Source organism: Budorcas taxicolor, chromosome X, assembly GCF_023091745.1.
Source record: "Budorcas taxicolor isolate Tak-1 chromosome X, Takin1.1, whole genome shotgun sequence".
In the NCBI taxonomy this organism is placed as follows: Eukaryota; Metazoa; Chordata; class Mammalia; order Artiodactyla; family Bovidae; genus Budorcas; species Budorcas taxicolor.
Genome location: NC_068935.1, coordinates 123,417,718 through 123,443,012, shown reverse-complemented (window position 1 = coordinate 123,443,012; position 25,295 = coordinate 123,417,718). Strand labels below are relative to the sequence as shown.

General features: G+C 40.2%; 1 protein-coding gene across 1 annotated transcript in view; it reads left to right on the top strand.

Moving 5' to 3' along the window:
- Positions 1 to 3,111: 3,111 nt before the first annotated feature.
- The window catches only part of CNKSR2 (connector enhancer of kinase suppressor of Ras 2), a 281,300-nt gene continuing 259,116 nt past the window's right edge, over positions 3,112 to 25,295 (top strand). The window contains exon 1 of the mRNA XM_052663048.1: positions 3,112 to 3,214. Within this exon, the coding sequence (XP_052519008.1) occupies positions 3,151 to 3,214 (64 nt within the window). The 5' untranslated portion in view covers positions 3,112 to 3,150. The remainder of the gene's footprint in view (positions 3,215 to 25,295) is intronic.

Here is a 25,295-nt window from a genome sequence, read left to right as displayed (position 1 = left end):
TTTATGTAATAACGTTTTACTAACAAAAATGGGGCAAGAGATTAACATTTTGAATAAGAGGCAAAAGAATATAAAAGGTAGTTTATTTGAACAGTTGTAGAGAGACTTCCTCAGGAATACAGTGGCTCAGGCTCTATGCCCTCAGTCCAGGGGCCCGGGTTCCATCCATGGTCAGGGAACTAGATCCCACAGGTAGAAAGTTATCTCAGGTGATTAGATTAAATAAATTCCTTAATGTAACATAAATAGGAGAATGTGTACAACCTAATTCTGTGATGTAATTCTCCATATCCTCTTTTTCTAGGGCCTTTTTTTCCCATTTTCTCTGGCACTTGTCTTTTCATGAAATGCATGTCTTTTATTTTTACTGCACCCTGGCCTTTAGCATTTGTTTTGATTGATATTACATTCATTATGCAAACAATAACTCACTTTAAGCTTGCTTGCACTATGATGGATAGTCTGGTTGCTTGTCATAAAAACACAGCCAGGATACACTGGGTGTTTCAGCCAAATTTCTTCATTTCCTATATTCTCAGTTGGTACTGCTCAGGAACACTGATGGTGACTCTCAGCCTCCTTTGTCGTTAACTTTCTGAGAGACATGGTCAGTTAACAATGAATAGACCTTCCCCTTCCAAAGTACTGTTCATTTTGTGACACTGATACCAATCTTTGTACTAGTTTAAAAGCTCATATTGTGGAATCACCTTAACTTGGTATTACAATCATGCATCATGATCTCAGACAAATTACTTAACCTCTTTAAGCCTTATTCATTACTTTATACAACATTTATTGAACTATGTGTCATAGGCTCTGGGGATAGGAAATGAACGTGATAGCCACGAGTTTCTCATCTATAAAATGTTGCTAATGATAGGACTGTTTTGAGTATAAAATATAAGTAAAATACTTAGCACAGGGCTCAATAAATGTTCATTGTTATTATTAGCACTATTATTTTGATCAAATTACTTTCAACATCTCTCTGTGACTGTAACCTCTAATGATTCACAATGCATCCATTCCATTTCTGAATATAAAGCTACTCCATAAATTACTGATGCTTGGAAATGATCTTTTATAGAAATATTGATGCAGCCTTCTGAGAACACGGGAATGGAGGCACTTCAAAATAAGCCTTTCACGCCTGGTTAAGCCAAGAAAAAAAACTGTAAATCACACCACGATCTGGATTATGAAAGGAAGGTGCTATATGTGTCTCACCTGAGTGTAGACTTATCTAGATAACCTACATTTCTTTCCAAAATCTTCAGTATACTTTTAAGTTTGTATTATTAAAAAAAATAAATAAACCACAGCCTACAGACAGGTCATCTGAAGTTTTACTTCTTGTGTATCACTAGCCTGAAAAGATCAAAAATATTTTTACTGTGGTTTCAGCTCTTCGTGTGTTTGAGGGGCGGGGTGGGGGTGGGGAGGTGTCAACTCCTGTTGGTTGAGAAGTTCTGCATCTCATGCAGTTGAACTAGAGAAAATGGGTTACTGCAGGGGCTGGCAAAACCTACTGCCCTTACTGAAACGGCTGTACAAGTAAAACTGAAATGGTTATACAAGTAAAATGAGTTTCTCTTTTACTCAGTGAAGCTATTGAAGAATGACAAAGGTAAAACATCTACAATGGTGGCAGACTGCTTGTGTCCAAACATTCTAGGATGAATTATTTGTCGTTTAAATCGAGCCTCACTAGGCAAGCTTTTTACTAAGGATTGCACAGGAGCCTGCGTAACGTTTCTGAAGAATGGGAGTTTTGAAGAATCGTTTAACACACTTTGTCACTCATTTGCAAGCCCAGTGTTACCCTTCAGTTCTTACACAAGAATATCTTTAAACAAAAGGACATCCCCTAAAACGGGCACTGGGCGCTCTGAGCCTCTGTGGAGTTGGCCGAAAACCCCATACCGAGCCCTTCAAAAGGCACGTGGGGCCGAACCTCCCTCAGAATCGCCGCGGCCGGCGCTCGCAGGCTCCAAGCTGGGCGCCTGATTTCCGCGGCCGGTGCAGCACCGGGGACGGTCCCGAGCACCGGCCCTCCTGCCTCGTCATCGCTGCGTGTCTGGCCGGCGGGGCCCGGTCCCCGTCCGCGGCACTCCACGCCTCCGTCTCCGCGGGCGTGCGCGGGGCTCGGGAATCACCTCGGGAGCCCACTCAGCAGCGGGAGGGCGGGAGCGAGGAAAGCCCGGGCTCCCGCTCTAAGCCCCGCGCTCAGCGGCATCCCCCTCCCCTCGGCGGCGGGGCCACAGGTACCTCCTCAGCCGCCTCAGCAGTGGGCGCTCAACTGGTGGGCAGGGCGTCCCGCCACCGCCGCCGCGTCCGCTCAGAGGCCCTTCAGAGCCGCGCTCCCGCCGCCCCGGCACCTGACTGACTGACCGACCGACCGACCCAAGGCCGCCGCCGCCGCCACCGCGCCGCGCACGCGCTCCTCGTCCGCCTCCGTCCCGGGGCTGCCCGCAGGGCGGGAACGCGACGCTGGAAGCCGCCCGCACCTGCCTGACTGACAGGCAGACCCCGGGATCGGGCCTCGTGCGGGCGCGCACGCGCACGCGCATCGCGCTCCTGCCGTCGGCCCCGGGGGCGGGACCGCGCGGCCGCCAGCGGGCGGGGGGCTCGTGGCGCGCGCGCCCCGCACCCGAGGGCTGCGGAGAGATATTTTGGGTGGCAGGAGGCCGCTCGTCATTTCCGCCGGGTAGCTGGTCGTGCCCGGGGCTTCACTCCCGCGCACGAGGCGAACGGGCAAGTTGGCTTCTGGAGTGCGGCGGCGGCTCCTTGCCTTAGCGGCGCGACCCTCGGCAGTGCAAGCCATGAACTGAAGCCCCGAAGGGACCGAGACCCGAGCGGAGTGGCCGAGCCACGGCTGCAGCCGCCACCTCAGCGGGGAGCGAGCAGAGCCGGCGCGGAGCCGCGACCCCGGCGCCTTTCCCTCCCCGTCGCCTCTCCCACCGCTGCTGCCCGCCGTTTCCTGCGAGACATTGCAGCCGCGAGACTCCATACACAAAAGCCGCCTTCTCCGCGCCGCCCGTCCAGCGAGGCAGCGACCAGCGAGGGACCCCACCTGAGGGCGGCTCAGGCTGCTGAGTTCGTTTTGTGTCTGAGCTCCGCGCCCCGCGCGGAACCGACCCCGTGCCCATGGCTCTGATCATGGAACCGGTGAGCAAATGGTCTCCGAGTCAAGTCGTGGACTGGATGAAAGGTAATGCCCGCTGTGCGGACGGCGAGGCGGCCCTGGGGCGCGGGGTCCCGGCGCGCGGGAGGGAAGGGTCGCCCGCCGCGGCCGAGCCCGCCATTGGGGCTGATCTTGGGGCGCCGAGGGCGGCCGGGGACCGCCGGGACTGATGGGGGCTCGGGATCCCGGTCTCCTATTGTCTCCAGTCAGTGGCTTCCCAGCTGGAGAGGGGCGCGGAGAGCGTGGGGGTGGCCGGCGCAACCCGATGGGAAGCTGGAAGCCCGGCGGCGGAATCCCTGTCTTTCCGCCTCCTGGCTACCCTCAGGCCGCGAGGATGTAGCGACCCTGGTTTTCCCCCTCAGGGAGGAGGCCCCAGGGACTGTCGCCCCTTCCTCCGGCTTCTTTGTTCCTGGGAATCCTGACACCCCCTTGGCGGCCGCCCCTGCCAACTGCCTTTTCTTGCGCCAACTCTCCCGGCAACTTTTAAGCCCACATAATGGGGTCAGGACTCGGCCGCAGGGGTTTGGATCCGGGGAGCTCACCCTCTTCCCCAGGTTGGGCTGAGGATGCTCGAGGGATGCGCTACTTTGGAGGAGAGGAAAACATGCTTCCCCCGGGACAGCATCTTCGCTGGTGTCTGTGGCTCCCTCCTGTGCATCCCCCCTCCACCCTCACCCCGCATCCTCTGCCTCCTCCTCTTCTGACCGCTTGAGGCTTTGCATCTTAAGGCTTTTTACTTGGGGCTCGACCCAGGTGTAAGATGATGCACATTCAAGTGCCCCCTCATTTCTTCCATCTTGAAGACGCTCCCCTTTCCCCCCCTGCAATTTCTAATAACCATACTTCATTTATTCGCCTTCCTAATCTCAAACGTGGGCTTTTTCTCTAGTCCCTGGTCTTTCCTGCCTCACTATCTCCCTCTGTTGTCTGAGTTAAGGGGACTGTAGAGGACCCCCTCCTCACGACCACTGCACCCCCTCCCATCCTCAAGATTCCTAAGATTTGGGGAATGCTGACGGGGGATGGATGGGATGGAAAAAAAAGGATTCCTCGCTACACTTGGGAGATGTTAGAGCTTTGCCCGTGGTTATTCTTAGGCACAAGCTCTGGGTAGATTAGTCAGGGACCAAGGCTTATCATTTGAAAATGCCCGTTCCGAAGATGGGGGAGCCCCTTCTTAGGGCTTGCTTAGCACTCAGACTTTCTAAGCTTCAGGTACTTTAGAACGAAAGGTAGGGTGATTGGAAGGGATAGAGAACGACAGGGGGAAACTCGATTTTTTTTTCTTTTTTCCCTGAGCCTTTTCCGCCTCTTGTTCTTGTGGATTTTCCTTTATCTATTTGCTTTCCTTTTATGCCCTTACTTGCTCCTTTATTCTTCATTTACTTCGTTTTTCTTTTCTAATATGTGGAAAGTGCTTTGTAACTGCAAAGCACAGTACAAATGAGTGTATTGACTTAAATCGAATTTATTATTTATCGACTGCCCCCCTGTGTTCGGTGAATTGTGCTAAGGTGCTATGGGTGCCATGACTAAGACAAAGTCCTGCAGTGGCTCTTTTTTTTTTTTTTTCCTGCAGCTTCTTCTCTTTTCATATTTGCTATTGAAATTCCACTCTCCTAGATTCCCATCAATTTTAACACCCTTTGGAGTGTCAGATGCAGACAAACATCTGTCTTCTCTGTTTCTCAGTCATGGAAGAAAGAGCCAGAGTATATGCAAGAAGCAAGAATGCTTAATTAAAATCCTTGATTTGAATTTGCCTGTAAGATTACTTTAGTTTCAGTCTTGTTACTGAAGTACTCAAAGAAAAGCTCTCTTGGCTCCACGGGAGTCAGATTACCTTCAGAGACTACCTCTCACAGATTCCCATGATGCTTGTAGTGAGTGCTGCATACTCCATCTTCTTCACCTCCCACCTTCCCAGTACATTTCTGAGGTTTCCCCTCTCTCTACACTTTAGGTCCGCTGAAGCATACAGAACATACGATGTACATATTCTGACACACATCATTAGTTTCTCAGTACACTAGTCCTTTAAAAATCTCTCCAGCCTAAAATGCAGCTTCTTTGAGGTTGAACTAACATCAATTGCTATGATTTTAAGTGATTGTTATATTTAAGTTGAATAATTTATTTTCCTACCTGTTGGTGACACATTTTAGCACTATTTGAAAAACCAGAATTCATGTGTCTTTGTATACATTAAAGCGGAAGAGAATCACTGATGTATCTGTATATTTCAAGTCCCAAACTGCTTACTGCTGAAATTCCCATAATCTTCATATAAATTTGATTGCAAATACTATTGGAAAATAAGGTTTAAAAAGTAGTTGGATGAAACGAACATATCCTCTAATTAATTAAGGTAACTTACACTGTTACCTTAATTAATCCCTCCCACTCTTTCCCCCAAATAAACTTTATAAAATACACTTTAAAAATACTTTTCACCCTTTCTTCAGATGCACTAATGTTTAAAACTCAATTCAAGCTGTAGCTTTGGAATGGCTAAACCTCATTTTGTGTTGTATGTAGTGTTATATAGGCAGTACCAAAGCATGAATAGGACTTTCAAACAACTGTAGCGTTGTGGGAGTTCTTTAAAAACATGCTCCTAATGTGACAGTTTCATCATCCTTAACATTCAAAGCATATATATAACATACGGTTTCACCTGGTCACAATTGTAGATAGTTATAACTCTCTTTAGTAAGGTATATGCTTTATGTTCTTTCTAGGCTATTTTTTTTCTTCACTAAACAGGAAATGAACCGCTAAGCATATAAAAATAGCATGACCATGTATTTAATGCTTCCAGACAATTATAGAAGTGCTATAGAAACTCAGTCAGCAGAGCGGGAAATGAAAGGAAAAACTCCTGGCTGACAAGATTATTAAGCTTTGATAGAATATATTCAAGTTTAATTATGAAGGACCATATATATATATTGCAATTCACTTTGATTTATTTCTTTTTATTAAAATATATTTCAGGACACCTAAGTATTAATCTATGTTAATTGAGTGCTATGAGGAAATAACTTCCATGTTTTTTGCTCACTCCCAACTTCACTATTTGTAAAATCCAATACTCATTGCATTTTCGCTGACAATAAAAATTTGGTATGAGACAGTGTCAGTGTTAGTTCCAGTAAATATATGAACTCCTCATGAGTCAGTAAAATAAGCATTTATGTCCCATATTATCCTGATAGTACTTCACACAATCTGGAAATGTCTCATAGCCTTCAAAATTGATTTAAAAAATGAATTTTATAAAAATATTTTTTGACATGAATCAGCCACGGGTGTTCATGAGTTCCCAATCCTGAACCCACCTCCCACCTCCCACCCCATATCATCTCTCAATACAGTATTGTAAAGCAAAATAAAGTAAAAATAAATAAATAAATAAATGTACATCCACAGGGGGGAAATAAATTATGTAGGGGATTTGTGATAAGTATGGCAATAAAAATGCTTTTATTGTCTCTAAAATATATATATATATTTTTTGAGAAAATCAAATACTCAGTGTTTGAAACTAACCTTTTTCAGTTGGAAATTGCATTCAGTCCTCTTGTAATTTTGACAAAATTTTAAAACCAAATCCTTTTTTACAGTAAATAAAAACAAAGCAGTTATTGGAAAAAGGTACAAAAGTAGGTCAGTACAGTAGCTGTTTCTAATTTTTGCTCAGTCTATTACTCTAAAGTACATTATTTCTTAGCTCCTGTCTGTTCACTTGCAGTGCCTGGAAATATTTCATAATCTGCAGTTGCTTGAGTCTACTTTTTTTGCCCTCTGAAATATAACAAAAACCCCTGAACAAGTTAGGACCCCTATTACTAGTTTTATTACTCATTTTCCTTATCCATGTCACACCCAATGATTCCAGTTTTTTTATCACACCTTTTCTGACTTTTGAAATTCTTTCATAATATCCATATGACTAAGATAAAGTTATTTTCCTGGACCAGCTCCCTTTATGACATTTTTCCAGTGATCTTTAATCCTTTTCTGGATCAAATAACATGGATTATTGTTTTCAGAGTCAACCAACAGGCCCCACTTTGCTGATCTTCTCTTATGGTCTCTCTGACTTAGTTTCATCCACTCTTGTGTTATTGTGATTCCTAAAATAGTCTATTTTTTTAAGATAGCCTCTTAAACCATCCCACAATTAACTGCTCTGGTCTTTCCTGTTTACTATAAACCATTTTCTTTAAGAAGCATTCACTGACTTCTAATTTCTGTCTGATGACTCAGCCTTCTTGAGGATAGAAAATGAAATACATTATTTTAGGTCTTAAAAAATAGATAAAGCCAATGTTTTGTATACAGCTCTAAAAAAGAGGAAAATGCAGTGATAAAATAAGCTCTATTTAGTATAAGAGTGTAAATGCTCTAAGGGAAAATGTGCCTGGTAACAGAAAGCAGTTTCGACAGGTACAATGCTCTTTAGTAATTTCTTTCCCCCCTCATAGGACGAGACCTAAAGTTGAAATTTATCTTAATCAGGAAAATGTCAAAATTTTGAGTTAACTGTCTTGAGAGAGAGATCAGAAATAATTTTCTGGCAGGAATTTGAAAAGTATACACCATAAGGGGAAAAAATATGTTAAATGACCAAACTGGTGCTATCACCTCTATTTGAAAAATTAATTTTTTTCCCCAATTGCAATGTGACTAGGTAGTAACCAACAGTTACCTGCTTTGGATTTGGCATTTTTGGAACAGAAATTCTTGTCATTTTATACAAAGAGGAAATTTACCTTTTTGATATATAGAGTTGAGTTCACAAGAAACATTTTATTTATAGTGTCATTAACATTTGCTCCTAGTGCACAGTAGGAAAAATAGTATATTTATGTAGATATATTCTAGTCCTTACATATTATTTACTCAGTATTTCAGCGTGGAAGCTTCTTTAATGGATGGATTTAAATAATTCCCTGCTTTGAAGAAATTAGTCTCTGTAAGGGATGGCAGTGACATTGACAAACCTTTGCCAAGACAGAGATAGGTCCCAATTAGTACATTTGGTAAATTTTAAGAGTTTGAATGTGTGTACAAGCACGAGTGGAAAGAGAAGACGATGATTTTAGTAAGTCAGGAAAGAAGCCATGAGGTAGCTGGGGTTTTCGCTGGGGTTTAAGCAGTTTATTTAATTAAGGTATATTCTAAGAGGGATGTATTCTAAATGTAGAAGCACATCAGAAGGCTGTAGAGTTGAGACAGGGTGATTAACCAGAGGGGTTGTGTCTGGGTTTGTCTGGTTGAAGGAGAAAGGTGGGCAGTAGAGGGAAAGTGAGGGAGGAGCATGAGTAGGTGGCACAAAAGTACAAGAACAAATCTGCATTTCACAAAGACAGTAAAACTCTCATCGTGTCCTGAGTTTAAATAAATACCACATTATAAAACTTTGGCTGCCAAAAATAAGCCCACAAAGAATGTGTATTGAGTTGGTACAGCTGTTTCAAATCTGTTTCTCAGGAATAATTTGGAAATAATGTTAAAATGAGTTATTTTGAAGATTAATTACATCATTAACATTATGTTGTTGAATATTTAGAAATTTACTGATCCAGATTCTTACATGAAGAATGAAGATGGGCTTTTAAATGTTGACATTGTTCTTAAAACAATGATAAACTATCATTTTCATTTATAGCAGAGTGACCTCTGATTAGGACTACTTTTAGCTTTCTCTGTGACTTCCTTCACATTTAAGGTTTATTGTGAAAACTGAAGTATTAACTTCTACAAAGAGTCCTAGAAGGATGGATCATCTGTACTGATTTAAAGGTGGGGGCGAGGGAGGGTAAGTAACTTGGAAAAAAATAATGGAATCTTTTGTTTATGTTTTATAAGTTTTATAAGTTTGTCATAGTTTAGTGTCTGGCTGAAGAACAGCCAGTGTAGTCTTAGCATTCAGTGAGTGAATTCAGTTTTCATACATAGCGTAGGCCTGTGCTCCCCCAAATGGTACATTTCTATGATTGTGGAAGCCAAATGATCAAAAGAAGCCAAAGAGTTGATTTTTGCTAAGTATTTTAGAACATTATTTTTACATTAAAACAAACAGATATTATATTCATGCTATAGAAAGCAAAATTGGCAGGATTTTAAAGATGAGACCAGAGGCTTAACAGGAATCTTAACAGGAATCTTAAGCTTGCAGCAGGCTGTTTAAAGCTGCATTTCCCAGACCTCCCAGGGTTATGAGTGTACTCCATTTAGCAATTATGGATACATCAGTGGAAAAGTTTGGGAAGTGGTGGTTGGGTTTAGAAAACTTAAAATTTATGTACTCTGCTTCTTCTTTCTCTCCTATTTCAAGGGTCAAAATAAAATTTCAGTCAAGGTCATGATAATTATAGCATCTTTGTTGTATTCATAAAACTGTAGTCAGAATGAACTTAAGAATGATTCTCTTCTGATCCTACCCTTTCACTTCTCACTCACCCCCCTCAATTTAAAAAATTTAATGATTTCTCACTGTTTTGAGGAAAAGGTCCTTAAAATGGCCTATAAGACCCTTGAAAGTTTGGCTGTTGCCTATGCGGTAAACCTCATTGCTAGCACCAGCTAGCTGGTAAACAGCCAGCTCCACTGGCCTTCTTTCAGTCCTGTTTACCCTGCCCTTGAGCCTTTGCACTTTTTCTTCACCCAGTTCAGTCCTGCTCATCTTTCAGATCTCAGGCCTCCCATCCTCTACCTTAGAAAAGCCTTCCTGAATCCCCAGATCACACCAGATCCTCAGTTACGTGTTATCTTATTGCCTTGTATATCTTCTTTGTTCCATTTGCCATTTTTACCTTGATTTGTGTGGTTATTTGATGAGGGCAGGGAACCCATCTTTTTGCATTACAATGCATAAGAAAATATCTGGTGAAAAGTAGGCACTCAGGAAATATTTGCTGAGTAAACGAATAAATAAATTTATTCACAGATTACTGGTCTGTGGGCAAACCTGCTTTCCTAAATGGCAGTTGACGGAAAGGCTCTTATTAATACAACGCTCTAATGGATACTTCAGAGACAAAGTGTATACTGTGTGCCAGAATACAGTGGAAATAGAGTTGCTTTGTCTATTTTTCGTAGTTGTGTTGCTGTCTAGTCAATTCAGTGTTCCAAATCATATTTAGATTTATTTTGTTAAGAATTAATAATTTCAATGAATCTGTAACACTTCTGTCTTTATGCTCTAAATATTATTTGCTGATAATCATTTAATAGGCCAACACAGTAGGCAAATTTCTGCTTAAAAAATGAAAACATACCCCTTTTCTTAAGCATTTTTTTTCTTTCATACAAATTTTCTAATTGTTTCTTCATTTTGGTGTTTCTAAAGGAACTATATATTTTGGAATGTTGATAGAATGAAATTGAAAAAAAATGCCTTGAATTTGTCCTCTTAAAATTTTTTTAAAAAGTTCATATAAGAAATTAAAATTTATTTTTCTGTTGTGAGAAGAAAATGCCCTTTATTTGTTAATTTGGAGGATAAAATGAAAAAAAGCCCTTTAGCTTAATGGAAACCGTTATCTTCTCTATTATATTTAATATTGAATTTACATTTTTATTAATAGGAATAAAATTAAGATATTTATATTTGCATCTTAAGTTTAGCATATCTCTATATTTTTTCATCTCTCACTTTGATTTTGAAAAATGAATTTTAGTACTCTTGCCTGGAAAATCCCATGGACAGAGGAGCCTGGTAGGCTGCAGTCCATGGGGTCGCTGGAAGTTGGATATGACTGAGTGACTTCACTTTCACTTTTCACTTTCATGCATTGGAGAAGGAAATGGCAACCCACTCCAGTGTTCTTGCCTGGAGAATCCCAGGGACGGGGGAGCCTGGTGGGCTTCCGTCTATGGGGTCGCACAGAGTCGGACACAACTGAAGTGACTTAGCAGCAAGCCAAATATTAATTTATTTGGACTAATTTTTTTTGAAGAGTGTTCGTTAAGAATCTATGTAGGAAGTTACTGTAAAGCATTACTTGTTGAATACAAGTGCCTCGTGGACTTTGTGAATTACATGCTACTGGATAATCACTAGTAGGCAAGTTATAGAGATTTTTCTAATGAAATGTGTCCCTCCACCCAGATTTAGAATTGTTAAAGCATAAGTCAGAATAAGTGAAATTTTTAAAACTTTAACATAACTTTGCCTGTTAACTCTTAATAAAACAACACCTTCAGGCTTCAATGTCCTAGTTAGTACTGAAAAGCAAGGATTGCAGTTGTGCCCTGATTTGAATTACAAATAACCATTAAACATGCTAGAATTTTTTTTAACTTGAAAGATGTATTTAATTTCTTGCAATTTCAATTTAAATTACAATCACTAATTGTAATAGTTTTCATTATCTTAATCTTACTCTTGCAATTTCAGGAAAGAAAGGGTTGTGGGTATTTGCATAAATTCATTGAATTTTAAATGTTACTAAAGTACAATAACTGCTGTTTTAGTTTTCTGCATTCATCTGTTGAATAATTAGTCACAACATAAAATTGTTTTAAAAACCAAGATTTATTAAATAAACCAAAACTCACAACGACATTAATGTATCCTAGTTTGCCACAGTAAAAACATTGTTGCATAATTAATATCAAATGTAATATACTTGTCTGTTTTCTATTTATATAATGTTAATGTTCTTGGAAATTAGTCTTATTAGGTAGGTTGGATCATCTTCTAATAAGATGCTAGAGAAGAGGAAAATTTGTTACTTGCTTTTAAAGTGTTAACCAGTATCCTTTTGTGTGTTTGAACTACTTATATTGTTTTAGCTATATCTGCTATTTTTAAAATGGGCTAGGAACATCGTTTCTGAAGTAATATCTACAAAAAATCAATAGAAGGCAGACTTAGATACTGAATTTTACTTTTTTCCAACTTGTTTACCAAAGATAACCAAAGAATCTGTTTTTTAGCAAGATGTTCAGTTCAGTTCGGTCGCTCAGTCATGTCTGACTCTTTGCGACCCCATGAATTGCAGCATGCCAGGCCTTCCTGCCCATCACCAACTCCTGGAGTTCACCCAAACTCATGTCCATTGAGTCGGTGATGCCATCCAGCCATCTCATCCTCTGTTGTCCCCTTCTCCTCCTGCCAAAATCCCTCCCAGCATCAGGATCTTTCCCAATGAGTCAACTCTTTGCATGAGGTGGCCAAAGTATTGGAGTTTCAGCGTCAGTCCTTCCAGTGAACACTCAGGACTGATTTCCTTCAGAATGGACTGGTTGGATCTCCTTGCAGTCCAAGGGACTCTCAAGAGTCTTCTCCAACATCACAGTTCAAAAGCGTCAATTCTTCGGTGCTCAGCTTTCTTTATAGTCCAACTCTCACATCCATACATGGCAACTGGAAAAACCATAGCCTGGACTAGACGGACCTTTGTTGGCCAAATAATGTCTCTGCTTATTAATATGCTATCTAGGTTGGTCATAATTTTCCTTCCAAGGAGTAAGCGTCTTTTAATTTCGTGGCTGCAGTCACCATCTGCAGTGATTTTGGAGCCCCCCAAAATAAAATCTGACACTGTTTCTGCTGTTTCCCCATCTATTTGCCATGAAGTGATAGGACCGGATGCCATGATCTTCGTTTTCTGAATGTTGAGCTTTAAGCCAACTTTTTCACTCTCCTCTTTCACTTTCATCAAGAGGCTTTTTAGTTCCTCTTCACTTTCTGCCATAAGGGTGGTGTCATCTGCATATCTGAGGTTATTGATATTTCTCCCGGCAATCTTGATTCCAGCTTGTGTTTCTTCCAGTCCAGCTTTTCTCATGATGTACTCTGCATATAAGTTAAATAAGCAGGGGGACAATATACAGCCTTGATGTACTCCTTCTCCTATTTGGAACCAGTCTGTTGTTCCATGTCCAGTTCTGACTATTGCTTCCTGACCTGCATACAGGTTTCTCAAGAGGCAGGTCAGGTAGTCTTAGACATGTAATAAATTTATTAATTAAAAACCTTTTAAATACTGGTTTTAAATAATTATGCTGAATGAGTAATTTCAACGTTAGGTGAATTCTCATTATAATTTTGGTATGTTTTATATGTGTATGTGGGAGTTTATTTCATATACATTTTCCCCCAACTATCCATATTATTTTCAAAATGTTTGATAGTTCTGGGGACTTGTGGGTTTTTTCCCACTTGACTGAGCAGAAAATTCATATTCTAATTTTGTGTAATTCACTTATATTTTGGCTATGCAAACAAGCTACTAAGCTTTTAAAATATATAAAACAAGAGAAAGTGTTGCAGAATTGCTGGTGCTCAAAATAGACATTACAGTCCAGTTTCTAGTTTTCCTCCCTGCTTTCCAGAGCCTATATGGCAAAACCAAGTTCAGTTTGGTGGAAGCCAACACATGGATGTCAAGGCTAGGTGCTTCTTCCCCATTTCCTTCTGTATTGGTGTTATTGTGAGTTTTGCGACAGTCTCTGTTGGCACCAGCTTTGCATTAAATTAATGGCAGCTTTCCTTATCTAGAAGGCTACTCCCTTCTAGTGGCTTTCATTGGGATGTTGGTTTGTCAAAGCAGAGAGAAGCTTATTTCTGTGGAATATTTAAAGCTAGATAATTTGTCTTTCTCTTTGGTTGCTCCTTGCAAGAAACTTCTTCCAAGCTTGTTCCTTGGAAGCTTGCTTCTTCTCCAAGCTTGCTCCTTGGAAGAAAAGCTATGACCAGCTTAGACAGCATATTAAAAAGCAGAGACATTACTTTGCCAACAAAGGTCCATCTAGTCAAAGCTATGATTTTTCCAGTGGTCATGTATGGATGTGAGAGTTGGACTATAGAGAAAGCTGCGAACTGAAGAATTGATGCTTTTCAACTGTGGTATTGGAGAAGACTCTTGAGAGTCCCTTGGATAGCAAGGAGATCCAACCAGTCAATCCTAAAGGAAATCAGTCATGAATATTCATTGAAGGACTGATGTTGAAGCTGAAACTCCAATACATTGGCCAACTGATGCGAAGAACTGACTCTTCATTGGAAAAGACCCTGATCCTGGGAAAGATTGAAGGCAGGAGGAGAAGGGTATGACAGAGGATGAGATGACTGGATGGCATCACCCACTTGATGAGACATGAGTTTGAGCAAGCTCTGGGAGTTGGTAATGGACAGGGAAGCCTGGCATGCTGCAGTCCATGGGGTCTTAAAGAGTTGGACACAACTGAGTAACTGAATTGAATTTGTCTTTCTAACCTGTCCCTGGATATAATGTTTTAAGTCTATTTATGATAAAAACTTGTTAACTCAGATTCCATTTATTTGATGTTTGTGATCAATTTGAGTGGGTTCCCACTGAACTTTACTTTTGACCTGTGAAGAAAGGGCTTGCTGATCAATCTAATAATGTAATCAAGATTGGAAAGAAATTGTTTGACCTTAGAGGATGCGGTATTTTCAAGTATCATACTTTGCCAGGAGCCGTTTCTATACTGAAAATATTCAAGCTAGGAATGAGTTATATTTTTAGTTAGAATTTAGCATGATTGGTTGGAATCATGGTTTTTTACTTTTTTGGTATATTTTTGCAAACATCCTGTAGTACAGCTTGGTTTTTCCCCTCATTGGCACATGTTAGGAAAGTCTCATGTATTTCACATCTATTAGTAGTAGTAATACTTAAAAGTGAAATAAAGGACAGTTGTTAACACCCTTTTCCCTGGTAAGTTACAGAAAAGTTAAGCAGCTCAACAAAGATGTGCAGCTGTCAATAGCTAGGACATGGAAGGAACCTAGGTGTCCATTGGCAGACAAATGGATAAGAAAGCTGTGGTACATATACACAATGGAATATTACTCAGCTATTAAAAAGAATGAGGTGGATGAAACTGGAGCCTATTATACAGAGTGAAGTAAGTGAGAAAGAAAAGCACCAATACAGTATATTAATGCATATATATGGAATTTAGGAAGATGGTAACAATGACCCCATATGTAAGACAGCAAAAGAGACACAGATGTAAAGAACAGACTTTTGGACTCTGTGGGAGAAGGCGAGGGTGGGATGATTTGAGAGACTAGCATTGAAATATGTGTATTACCATATGTGAAATAGATTGCCAGTCCAGGTTTGATGCCTGAGAGAGGGTGCTCAGGGCTGGTGCACTGGGATGACCCTGAGGGATGGGATGGAGAGGGAGGTGGAGGGGGGGATTCAGGATGGGGGACACATGTACACCCATGGCTGATTCATGTCAATGTATGGCAGAAACCACCACAATATTGTAAAGTAATTAGCCTCCAATTAAAATAAATTAATTAATTTTAAAAAAAGATGTGTAGCTATAATTAGGTTGAACATTAACTCTTTTTTCTGCCTACTGGATTCAGAAAAGGCAATGACACCCCACTCCAATACTCTTGCCTGGAATATCCCATGGACAGAGGAGCCTGGTAGGCTGCAGTCCATGGGGTCGCTAAGAGTCAGACATGACTGAGTGACTTCACTTTCACTTTTCACTTTCATGCATTGGAGAAGGAAATGGCAACCCACTCCAGGGTTCTTGCCTGGAGGATCCCAGGGATGGCGGAGCCTGGTGGGCTGCCGTCTATGGGGTCACACAGAGTCGGACATGATGGAAGTGACTTAGCAGTAGCAGCAGGATTGGACTTATACTTTCGTGAATGAAGAACAGAGTTCAAGTTTATACATAATTATCTTTTTTGTTTTATCTTTTTTAAAGTTGCCTGAATTTTCTACCTTTTAAAAATTGGCACAACTTAGTATATATAATAAAGAGTACTTTGAAATCAGATGCCTGGCTTAGTTATATTGAGGCTCCATTACTTCCTAGCTATGTGATCTTAGTGAGGGAGAGTTTAAGTAACTTGCCAGATTTTCTCATTTTTGTTAAATAGGGGTGAAAACATTATGCACCTCATAGGGTTGTGGTATGCTTAAAACAATGCCTAGTATATAGTGAGTGCATGATAAATGTCAGGTTTTTTTTTTAATTAAGGTGGAAGTTTAATTCTGTTGGTAATCTTCAGAGGCAGAACTGTTTATAAATAATATTTATTGACTGTGTAATATATACCATGTCCTGTGCTAGGTGCTTTTCCTGCATCATCCTATGGTTAACCTAACCCTGAAAGGTTGGAATTATCCCTGTTTTACAGATGAAGAAACTTTTTTTTGGAAGCTTAGTCACTCTTCCCTATATATTCAAATGTTTATCCAAAGTGTTCAATAAATATTTTGAAGAATGAATAAACATTAAGTGCAAGAAGCAGAGTTTGAATGAATTCCTAACTGGTTCTGAAACATAATATGTTTACCTTCCCTTTCTACCAAAGGTAGATGTGACATGAGAGGAATCCTGGGAATCCTTGCAAACAGGTGGATGTCCTCTCCATCAGACCTACTTTCTTTAGTGTGTGATAAGGTGGGCTGTGGTTATTGAGTTCTCTTGACCTCTGTAGGAGTGTGTGTGTATCGTTTGTTTGGTAGCCCCTCTGTCCATGGGATTTTCCAGGCAAGAACACTGGAGTGGATTGCCATTTCCTTCTCCAGGGGATCTTCCTGACCCAGGAATCAAACCCAGGTCTCCTGCATTGCAGGCAGATTCTTTACCGACTGAGCTATGAGGGAAGCGACCTAGGCTAAAGATCTGCTTTAGGATACTACTATTACCAGCCCTGGAGAAGGAAATGGCAACCCATTCCAGTATTCTTGCCTAGAGAATTGCATGGACAGTGGAGCCGGGCAGGCTGCAGTCCATAAGGCCACAAAGAGTCAGACACAACTGAGCAACTAACACTTTCAACACTTTGATTATGTTTTATTCTGAAAGAATTGCTAATGAAAGTGCATGGTACCTCATGAAAAAGGATGCTCAACATCACTAAGCATCAGGGAAATGCAAATCAAAACCTCAATGATTTATCACCTTACACCTTTCAAAATGGCTGTTATCAAAAATACCACAAATAATAAATATTAGCGAGGATGTGGGGAAAGGGGAATCCTATATCAATCTTGGTAGGAATGTAAATTGACACAGCACTGTGTAAAACAATATGAAGATTCCTCAAAAATTAAATTGATAGAACTATTATATGACCCAGCAATTTTATTCTTGGATATATATCTGAAAGAAATGAAAATACTAATTAGAAAGATATGTGTACCCCAGCATTCATAACAGCATTATTCACAATAGCCAAGATATGGAAGCAACTATGTGTCCATCAACAGGTGAGTGGATAAAGAAGTTGCAGTATACACACACATATGCACACATGATGGAATATTACTTGGCCATAAAAAGGAATGAAATTTTGCCATTTGCAGCAATATGAATGGATCTAGAGGGTATTGTGCTTAATAAAGTAAGTCAGACAGAGAAGGAGTCACTTGAAATTGCATGTTTTCACTTAATGTATGGAATTTAAAAAATAAAATGAATGAATATAACAAAAGCAGGAACAAACTCAGATACATAGACCAAACTAGTGGGTTACCAGTGGGGAGAGGAGTCAGAGGAAGGACTGATAGGGGAAAGGATGTATGAGATAAAATAAGCTACAAGGATATAATATATGACACAGAATATAGCCATTATTTTATAATTCCTCTAAATGTAATATAATCTGTAAAAATACTGAATCACTATGTTGTACACCTGAAATTAATATAGCATTGTAAATCGACTATACTTTAATAACAAATAATAATAATAAATTTTCCTTATATTAGGGCTTCCCTTGTGGCTCAGCTGGTAAAGAATCTGCCTGCAATGTGGGAGACCTGGGTTCAATCCCTGGGTTGGGAAGATCCCCTGGAGAAGGGAAAGGCCATCCACTCCAGTATTCTGGCCTGGAGAATTCCAGAGACTGTATAGTCCATGGGGTTGCAAAGAGTAGGAAATGAATGAGTGACTTTAACTTACTTATACTTTCAGTGAGTATGGATAAACATCTAGAGTATTTTTTAAGTATATTTAATATGCTGTTATAAATTAAAGAAAAAACCACCCCTCCCCCAGAAGTAATGGTGCCTGTAATAGATGTTCCTAAGGAGTGTTACATTTTACTACAAATACAGACATACCTTGGAGATAATGTGGGTTTGGTTCTAGACCATAGGAATACAGCGAATATTGCAATAAATTGAGTCACATGAGTTTTTTGGTTTCCTGTGCTCAGTTGTGTCTGACTCTTTGCAACCCCCTGGAGTGTATGTAGCCTGCCAGGCTCCTCTGTTCGTGGAATTCTCCAGGCCAGAATACTAGAGTGGGTTGCCATTTCCTCCTCCAAGGGATCTTCCCGACCCAGGGATCAAACCCTGGTCTCCTTCATTGCAGGCAGATTCTTTACTGTCTGAGCCACCAGACATAGTGAATCACACAAAAAAACTTACATGCTGGAGAAAATGTAATTGTTATGTATCAAAAATTCTATTGTGAAATCGTTGTTAAATACAGAGTGGTGAAGTTGAGCTAAAGATGTTTGATCAGTTGAATACTTGTATTACACAATGGTACTGATGGGTACCATTACCTCAGATATGCAGATGACACCACCTTTATGGGAGAAAGTGAAGAAGAACTAAAGAGCCTCTTGAGGAAAGTGAAAGAGGAGAGTGAAAAAGTTGGTTTAAAATGCAAAATTCAGAAAACTAAGATCATGGCATCTGGTCCCATCACTTCATGGCAAATAGATGGTGAGACAGTGGAAATAGTGACAGACTTTATTTTGGGGGGCTCTAAGATCACTGCAGATGGTGATTGCAGCCATGAAATTAAAAGACACTTGGCTACTTGAAAGAAAAGCTATGACCCAACTAGACAGCATACTAAAAAGCAGAGAGATTACTTTACCAACAAAGGTCTGTCTCGTCAAAGCTATGGGTTTTCTAGTCGTCATATATGGATGTGAGAGTTAAACTATAAAGAAAACTGAGCACCGAAGAATTGATGCTTTTGAACTGTGGTGTTGGAGAAGACTCTTGAGAGTCCCTTGGACTGCAAGGAGATCAACCAGTCCGTCCTAAAGGAAATCAGTCCTGAATATTCATTGGAAGGACTGATGCTGAAGCTGAAATTCCAATGCTTTGGCCACCTGATATGAAGAACTGGCCTCTTGGAAAAGACCCTCATGCTGGGAAAGATTGAGGGCAGGAGGAGAAAGGGATGACAGAGGATGAGATGGTTGGATGGCATCACCGACTCAATGGACATGGGTTTGGGTGGACTCCAGGAGTTGGTGATGGACAGGGAGGCCTGGCGTGCTGCGATTCACGGGGTCGCAAAGAGTTGGACCCGACTGAGTGATACTGAAACTGAACTGAATGATAGCTAAAGTTGCATCCACATTATGTTTTTAAATGATGCATGTGGTTTTGCATGTGTGTGTAAAATATATGTTCTAGCATGTATTTTTGAAACTTTAAACTTTGTCCAGCGTAGAAGCACAGACATAATATTTTCTATTTCTCTTTGTTTTCCTTTAATAGAGTTGAGGTGAGTTTGCTTTAGGCTGGAAGTTTTAAAATAAGTGAAAACAACTTAAATTGTCCTTTGATTGTGGAAAGAATGATTTGAAGTCTCTCAGTTTTTATGAAAGCTACAGTAGTCAGGACAGTAGACATTTAAAAATTAATGTCAACTATGAACTGTGGTAATTATTAACAGTTTTGAAGTCGGCTTAATGTCCATTTGATTCTGTAAAGCATTTTTTCTCTCCTAATGTGCTCATGATCTTTGAAAATCCATGCAAATTAAAATTAATTTTGTTTGGGTATGTTTTTGAGAATTTCATCACCTTCTTTGAAAAAGTTGACATTTGTGTTGATAAGTGGTAAAAGATAGATTTTAAAATACAGAAACACAATGAGTCTCCTTCTCCATTAACTTAAGATGTGTCTAATGTTTAAACAACATGGTTTCTAATTTTGAGGTATCTTTTTTCAAATGAGGCTGTTTTGTCAGCTTGTTTTTACAATTGCGATCATCACACACAAATAATAAATACAGCAAAATAATACCTAGGGGTCTACTAACATTTTTCTTTTTACTGATTTACCAGTAATAAGATCACAAAAAATTAAAGGCTGCTGTGTGTCTAAAAAATAAGGGCTTAAATATATATATATATATATATATATATATATATATATATATATATGACACATACCCCTACAACACTATTATTACACCAAAATTCATTTCTTAATATTAAGTATCTAGTTCAAATTTCTAGTTTCGTAAACGTCATAAACATTTTTACAATTTTTTTCCTCTTAAATCAGGATCCAAATAAAGCTCACACATTGTAGTCTACCTTATTTTTTTCCTACATCAATCCTTTTGGATTCAGTAATCCCTTTATATGGCAGGCATTATTTAATGTCTCTTGAAGTAAAATTCATAGATAATAAAACCTACCTCTCCCACTATTGAAAAATTCACTGTAATGCCTTTAGGATAATTTTAAAACAGTTTTTAAAAATAAAATGAGATAGGCTTTTATATATAAGTGCTTCTAGTGACTGTACTAGAAAAAAACCAATGTGTGCCTATTTATAATAAGAATGCCTAGATTCAAGCTAAGCAAGCAGTAAGTTCAGAAGTCATTCCATAAGTACAAGAAAATGAAAGAGCAGGTGAATTGATAAACACTGGAATAAGAATAAGTGTTAGAAGAAGTATCAGGATAGATGTACTTGATATGTCACTCTAATACTTTCTGTTCAACATTTATTGAAAGGAACCTCAGCTTTTTGGAGAAATGGTAGATTCTAGAGCTGAGGGAAAATTTAAGATGAGTGCGGAGCATCTTTTGCCAGAAGGTAAGGAAGTGCTTAAAAAACACAATGATAAGAGCATGTCTAAGACTTGGAAGCCCTTCTGAAAGAGCTCTCAGTGGCTGAAGCGGGAACAATTTGAGCAGTGAAAGTAGTTTTGAATTTTAACTCGATGTATAATGTAAGTATTGAGGAGTCTATACTGATGTAAATAAATGTCTGGATAAACAAAGAAATGAGAGAGGAGAGAAAAAATCTCCCATACAGATAATTTCAAATAATTTATGTAGAAACATCCCTCTCAAGGAAGTGACACATAACTCCACACTTTTTGATCCTGAATTCACTTGGTGACCTGTTTCTCAAGACTAAAGTGTGGGAAGGGAAAGTACAATTTCAGTGAACGAACCGAGTGAACACTCTGTTCGCCACCTGATCACCGTTTGCATCATCAGTAATAAGTGATGTTCATCGCAAGTACCTTTCATATGATATGATGTGGTGAGAATGGCACCTGACCAATGTGGTCTTCTTCCCCAAAACCCGTAATTCCAGTCTCAGTTCAGTTCAGTTGCTCAGTCATGTCTGACTCTTTGCTACCCGATGGACAGCAGCACGCCAGGCCTCCCCGTCCATCACCAACTCCAGCAGCTTCCTCAAGCTCATGTCCATTGTGTCAGTGATGCCATCCAACCATTTCATCCTCTCATGTCCTCTTCTCCTCCTGCCTTCAATCTTTCCCCAGCATCAGGGTCTTTTCCAATGAGTCAGCTCTTTGCATCAGGTGGCCAAAGTTTATTGGCATTTCAGTTTCAGCATCATTCCTTCCAAAGAACACTCAGGACTTATCTACTTTAGAATGGACTGGTTGGATCTCCTTGCAGTCCAAGGGACTCTCAAGAGTCTTCAACACCACAGTTCAAAAGCATCAATTCTTCAGCACTCAGCTTTCTTTATGGTCCAACTCTCACATCCATACATGACCACTGGAAAAATCATAGCCTTGACTAGACGGACCTTTGTTGACAAAGTAATGTCTCTGCTTTTGAATATGCTGTCTAGGTTGGTCATAGCTTTTCTTCCAAGGAGAAAGCGTCTTTTAATTTCATGGCTGCAGTCACCATCTGCAGTGATTTTGTAGCCCAAGAAAATAAAGTCTGTCACTGTTTCCATTGTTTCCCTATCTATTTGCCATGAGGTGATGGCACCGGATGCCATGATCTTCCTTTTGGAATGTTGAGTTTTAAGCCAGCTTTTCACTCTAAACTTTCACTTTCATCAAGAGGATCTTCAGTTCTTCACTTTCTGCCATAAGGGTGATATCTGCATATCTGAGGTTATTGATATTTCTCCCAGCATTCTTGATTTCTGTTTGTTTTCATCCAGGCTGGCATTTCACATGATGTACTCTGCATGTAAGTTAAATAAGCAGGGTGACAATAAGTAGCCTTGTTGTACTGCTTTCCCAATTTTGAACCAGTCTGTTCCATGTCTGGTTCTAATTGTTGCTTCTTAACCTGCATACAGATTTCTTAGGAGGCAAGTAAGGTGGTCTGGTATTCCCATGTCTTTCAGAATTTTCCACAATTTGTTGTGATCCATACAGTCAAAGGCTTTGGCATAGTCAATAAAGCAGAAGTAGATGTTTTTCTGGAGAAGGCAATGGCACCCCACTCCAGTACTCTTGCCTGGAAAATCCCATGGATGGAGGAGCCTGGTGGGCTGCAGTCCATGGGGTCGCTAAGAGTTGGACATGACTGAGCGACTGCACTTTAACTTTTCACTTTCATGCATTGGAGAAGGAAATGACAACCCACTCCAGTGTTCTTGCCTGGAGAATCCCAGGGATGGGGGAGCCTGGTGGGCTGCTGTCTATGGGGTCGCACAGAGTCAGACACGACTGAAGTGACTTAGCAGCAGCAGCAGCAGCAGCAGCAGATGTTTTTCTGGAACTCTCTTGCTTTTTCGATGATCCAGTGGATGTTAGCAGTTTGATCTCTGGTTCCTCTGCCTTTTCTAAATCCAGCTTGAGCATCTGGAAGTTCTGCTTCATGTACTGCTGAAGCCTGGCTTGGAGAATTTTGAGCATTACTTTGCTAGTGTGCGAGATGAGTGCAATTGTGTGGTAGTTTGAGCATTCTTGGCATTGCCTTTCTTTGGTATTGGAATGAAAACTGACCTTTTCCAGTCCTGTGGCCACTGCTGAAAGTTTTCCAAATTTGCTGACATATTGAATACAGCACTTTCACAGCATCATCTGTTAGGATTTGAAATAGCTCAGCTCAAATTCCATCAGCTCCTCTAGCTTTGGTCCTAGTAATGCTTCCTAAGGCCCACTTGACTTCACATTCCAGGATGTCTGGCTCTAGGTGAGTGATCACACCATTGTGGTTATCTGGGTCATTAAGGTGTAACCAGGAGAAAAACATTAAACAAATCAAAATCTATGGACATTTTTACAAAATGACTGACCAGTATTCCTTCAGAACTGTCAAAGTCATCAAAAACAAGGAAATGTGAGAAACTAAACCACCATAAGAGGCTGAGACATGAGGATTATTTAGATCCTAGGACAGAAACAGCCTGATAGGGAAAAATTATTTGAAATAAAATAACCTCTGCCTGTCTCCTTGCTCCAGTGTGAATGAATTGTGAAGTTTAGTTAATAGTGGTATAACAGTGCTGTTCCTTAGTTGTGAGAAATGTGTGACAGCAATGTGAGCTGTTAATAATAGAATATAAAATGAAGTGAAGTGAAAGTTGCTCAGTCATGTCCAACTCTTTGCAATCCCATGGACTGTACAGTCCATGGAATTCTCCAGACCAGAATAGTCGAGTGGTTAGCCTTTCCCTTCTCCACGGGATCTTCCCAACCGAGGAATCCAACCCAGGTCTCCCACATTGCAGGTGGATTCTTTACCTGCTGAGCCACAAGGGAATCCCAAGAATCCTGGAGTGGGTAACCTATTCCTCCTCCAGGGGATCCTCCTGACCCAGGAATCGAAGCAGGGTCTCCTGCTTTGCAGGCGATTCTTTACAAACTGAGCTATCAGGGAAGCCCTTAAAGTGAAAGTCGCTCAGTTGTATCCCAGTCTTTTTGGCTATACAGGCCATGACTATACAGGGCATGAATTCTCCAGGCCAGATAACTGGAGTGGGTAGCCTTTCCCTTCTCCAGGGGGTCTTCCCAACCCAGGGATTGATGCCAGGTCTCTGGCATTGCAGGCGGATTCTTTACCAGCAGAATATGAGTGAGAGCTATGCAGAAACTCTGTAATATTTTTCCAACTTTTCTATAGACCTAAAATTATTCTGAAATAGTTTTTTTTTTAATTAGAGTTAAATTTATTTTGAAATTTGGTTATGTCAAAATGTAAACAGTATCTCATATGAAAAAGCTTTGGTTTACCATTTTGCATTAATAATAAACTCTTTTAAATATAAGGAAAAAGTCGTGTGGTTTACGGCAGTTCTACGGTGTGGGAGTGGTGCATTCATTGATCTAGCAGTCATTCAGTAACCCAATCATTGTGATAACCCCAAACTCCTCACGATACTCACAGTGCAGCCAAGGGCCAATATTGGCCCTGACCTGGCTACAAGAACCTCTGCCTGTCTCTTCGCTCCAGTGTAAATCTCATGCTCTTCCACATGTGAAAAAATTTTTTGAATGAATGTTATACGTGGTTTCCCTTCAACTGAAATTAATCTTTTACTTGATTAGCTTTTGTTTTTAATGGTTTGCTAATGAGTAAGTGTATTTAAGAGAAGGAAACTGAATGTGCATGGAATAGGGTGGAAACCACCAAAATTTAGCTCCATCTCCTTATGTATTTTACCTCAGTTATAACAGATTTGCAGTTAAACTGTTGGACAGAAGAGTGTGCTATTCTAAACCTTGTTAACAAAGCCTGATTCCCAACACTTTCTAATTGTAGTTTCTGTTTCCTACAGACATTGTGTAGGAATGTTAAACAAGGCATGAAAATTTTTAGCAAATAAATGTTGTTTATAATAATTGATTTTAAGCTGAATATATAAGTGAAGTGAATATATAAATGTGTATATAAATATGCATTCATGTTTACTTAGGGAAGATATTTGCCTAGGGTAGATTTGCTGAAATTCAATATAACCAAATAAACTTTCATCATTGCTTTTCTACAAGGAAATCACCGTTTTTCTTTTTGTCACTAAAGGTAACACTGTTTTTATTGTATTATGGGGTCATGTCCTATGTTTAGTGGGCTTCCCTGGTATCTCAGATGGTAGACTCTGCCTGCAATTCGGGAGACCTGGTTTCCATCTCTGGGTTGGGAAGA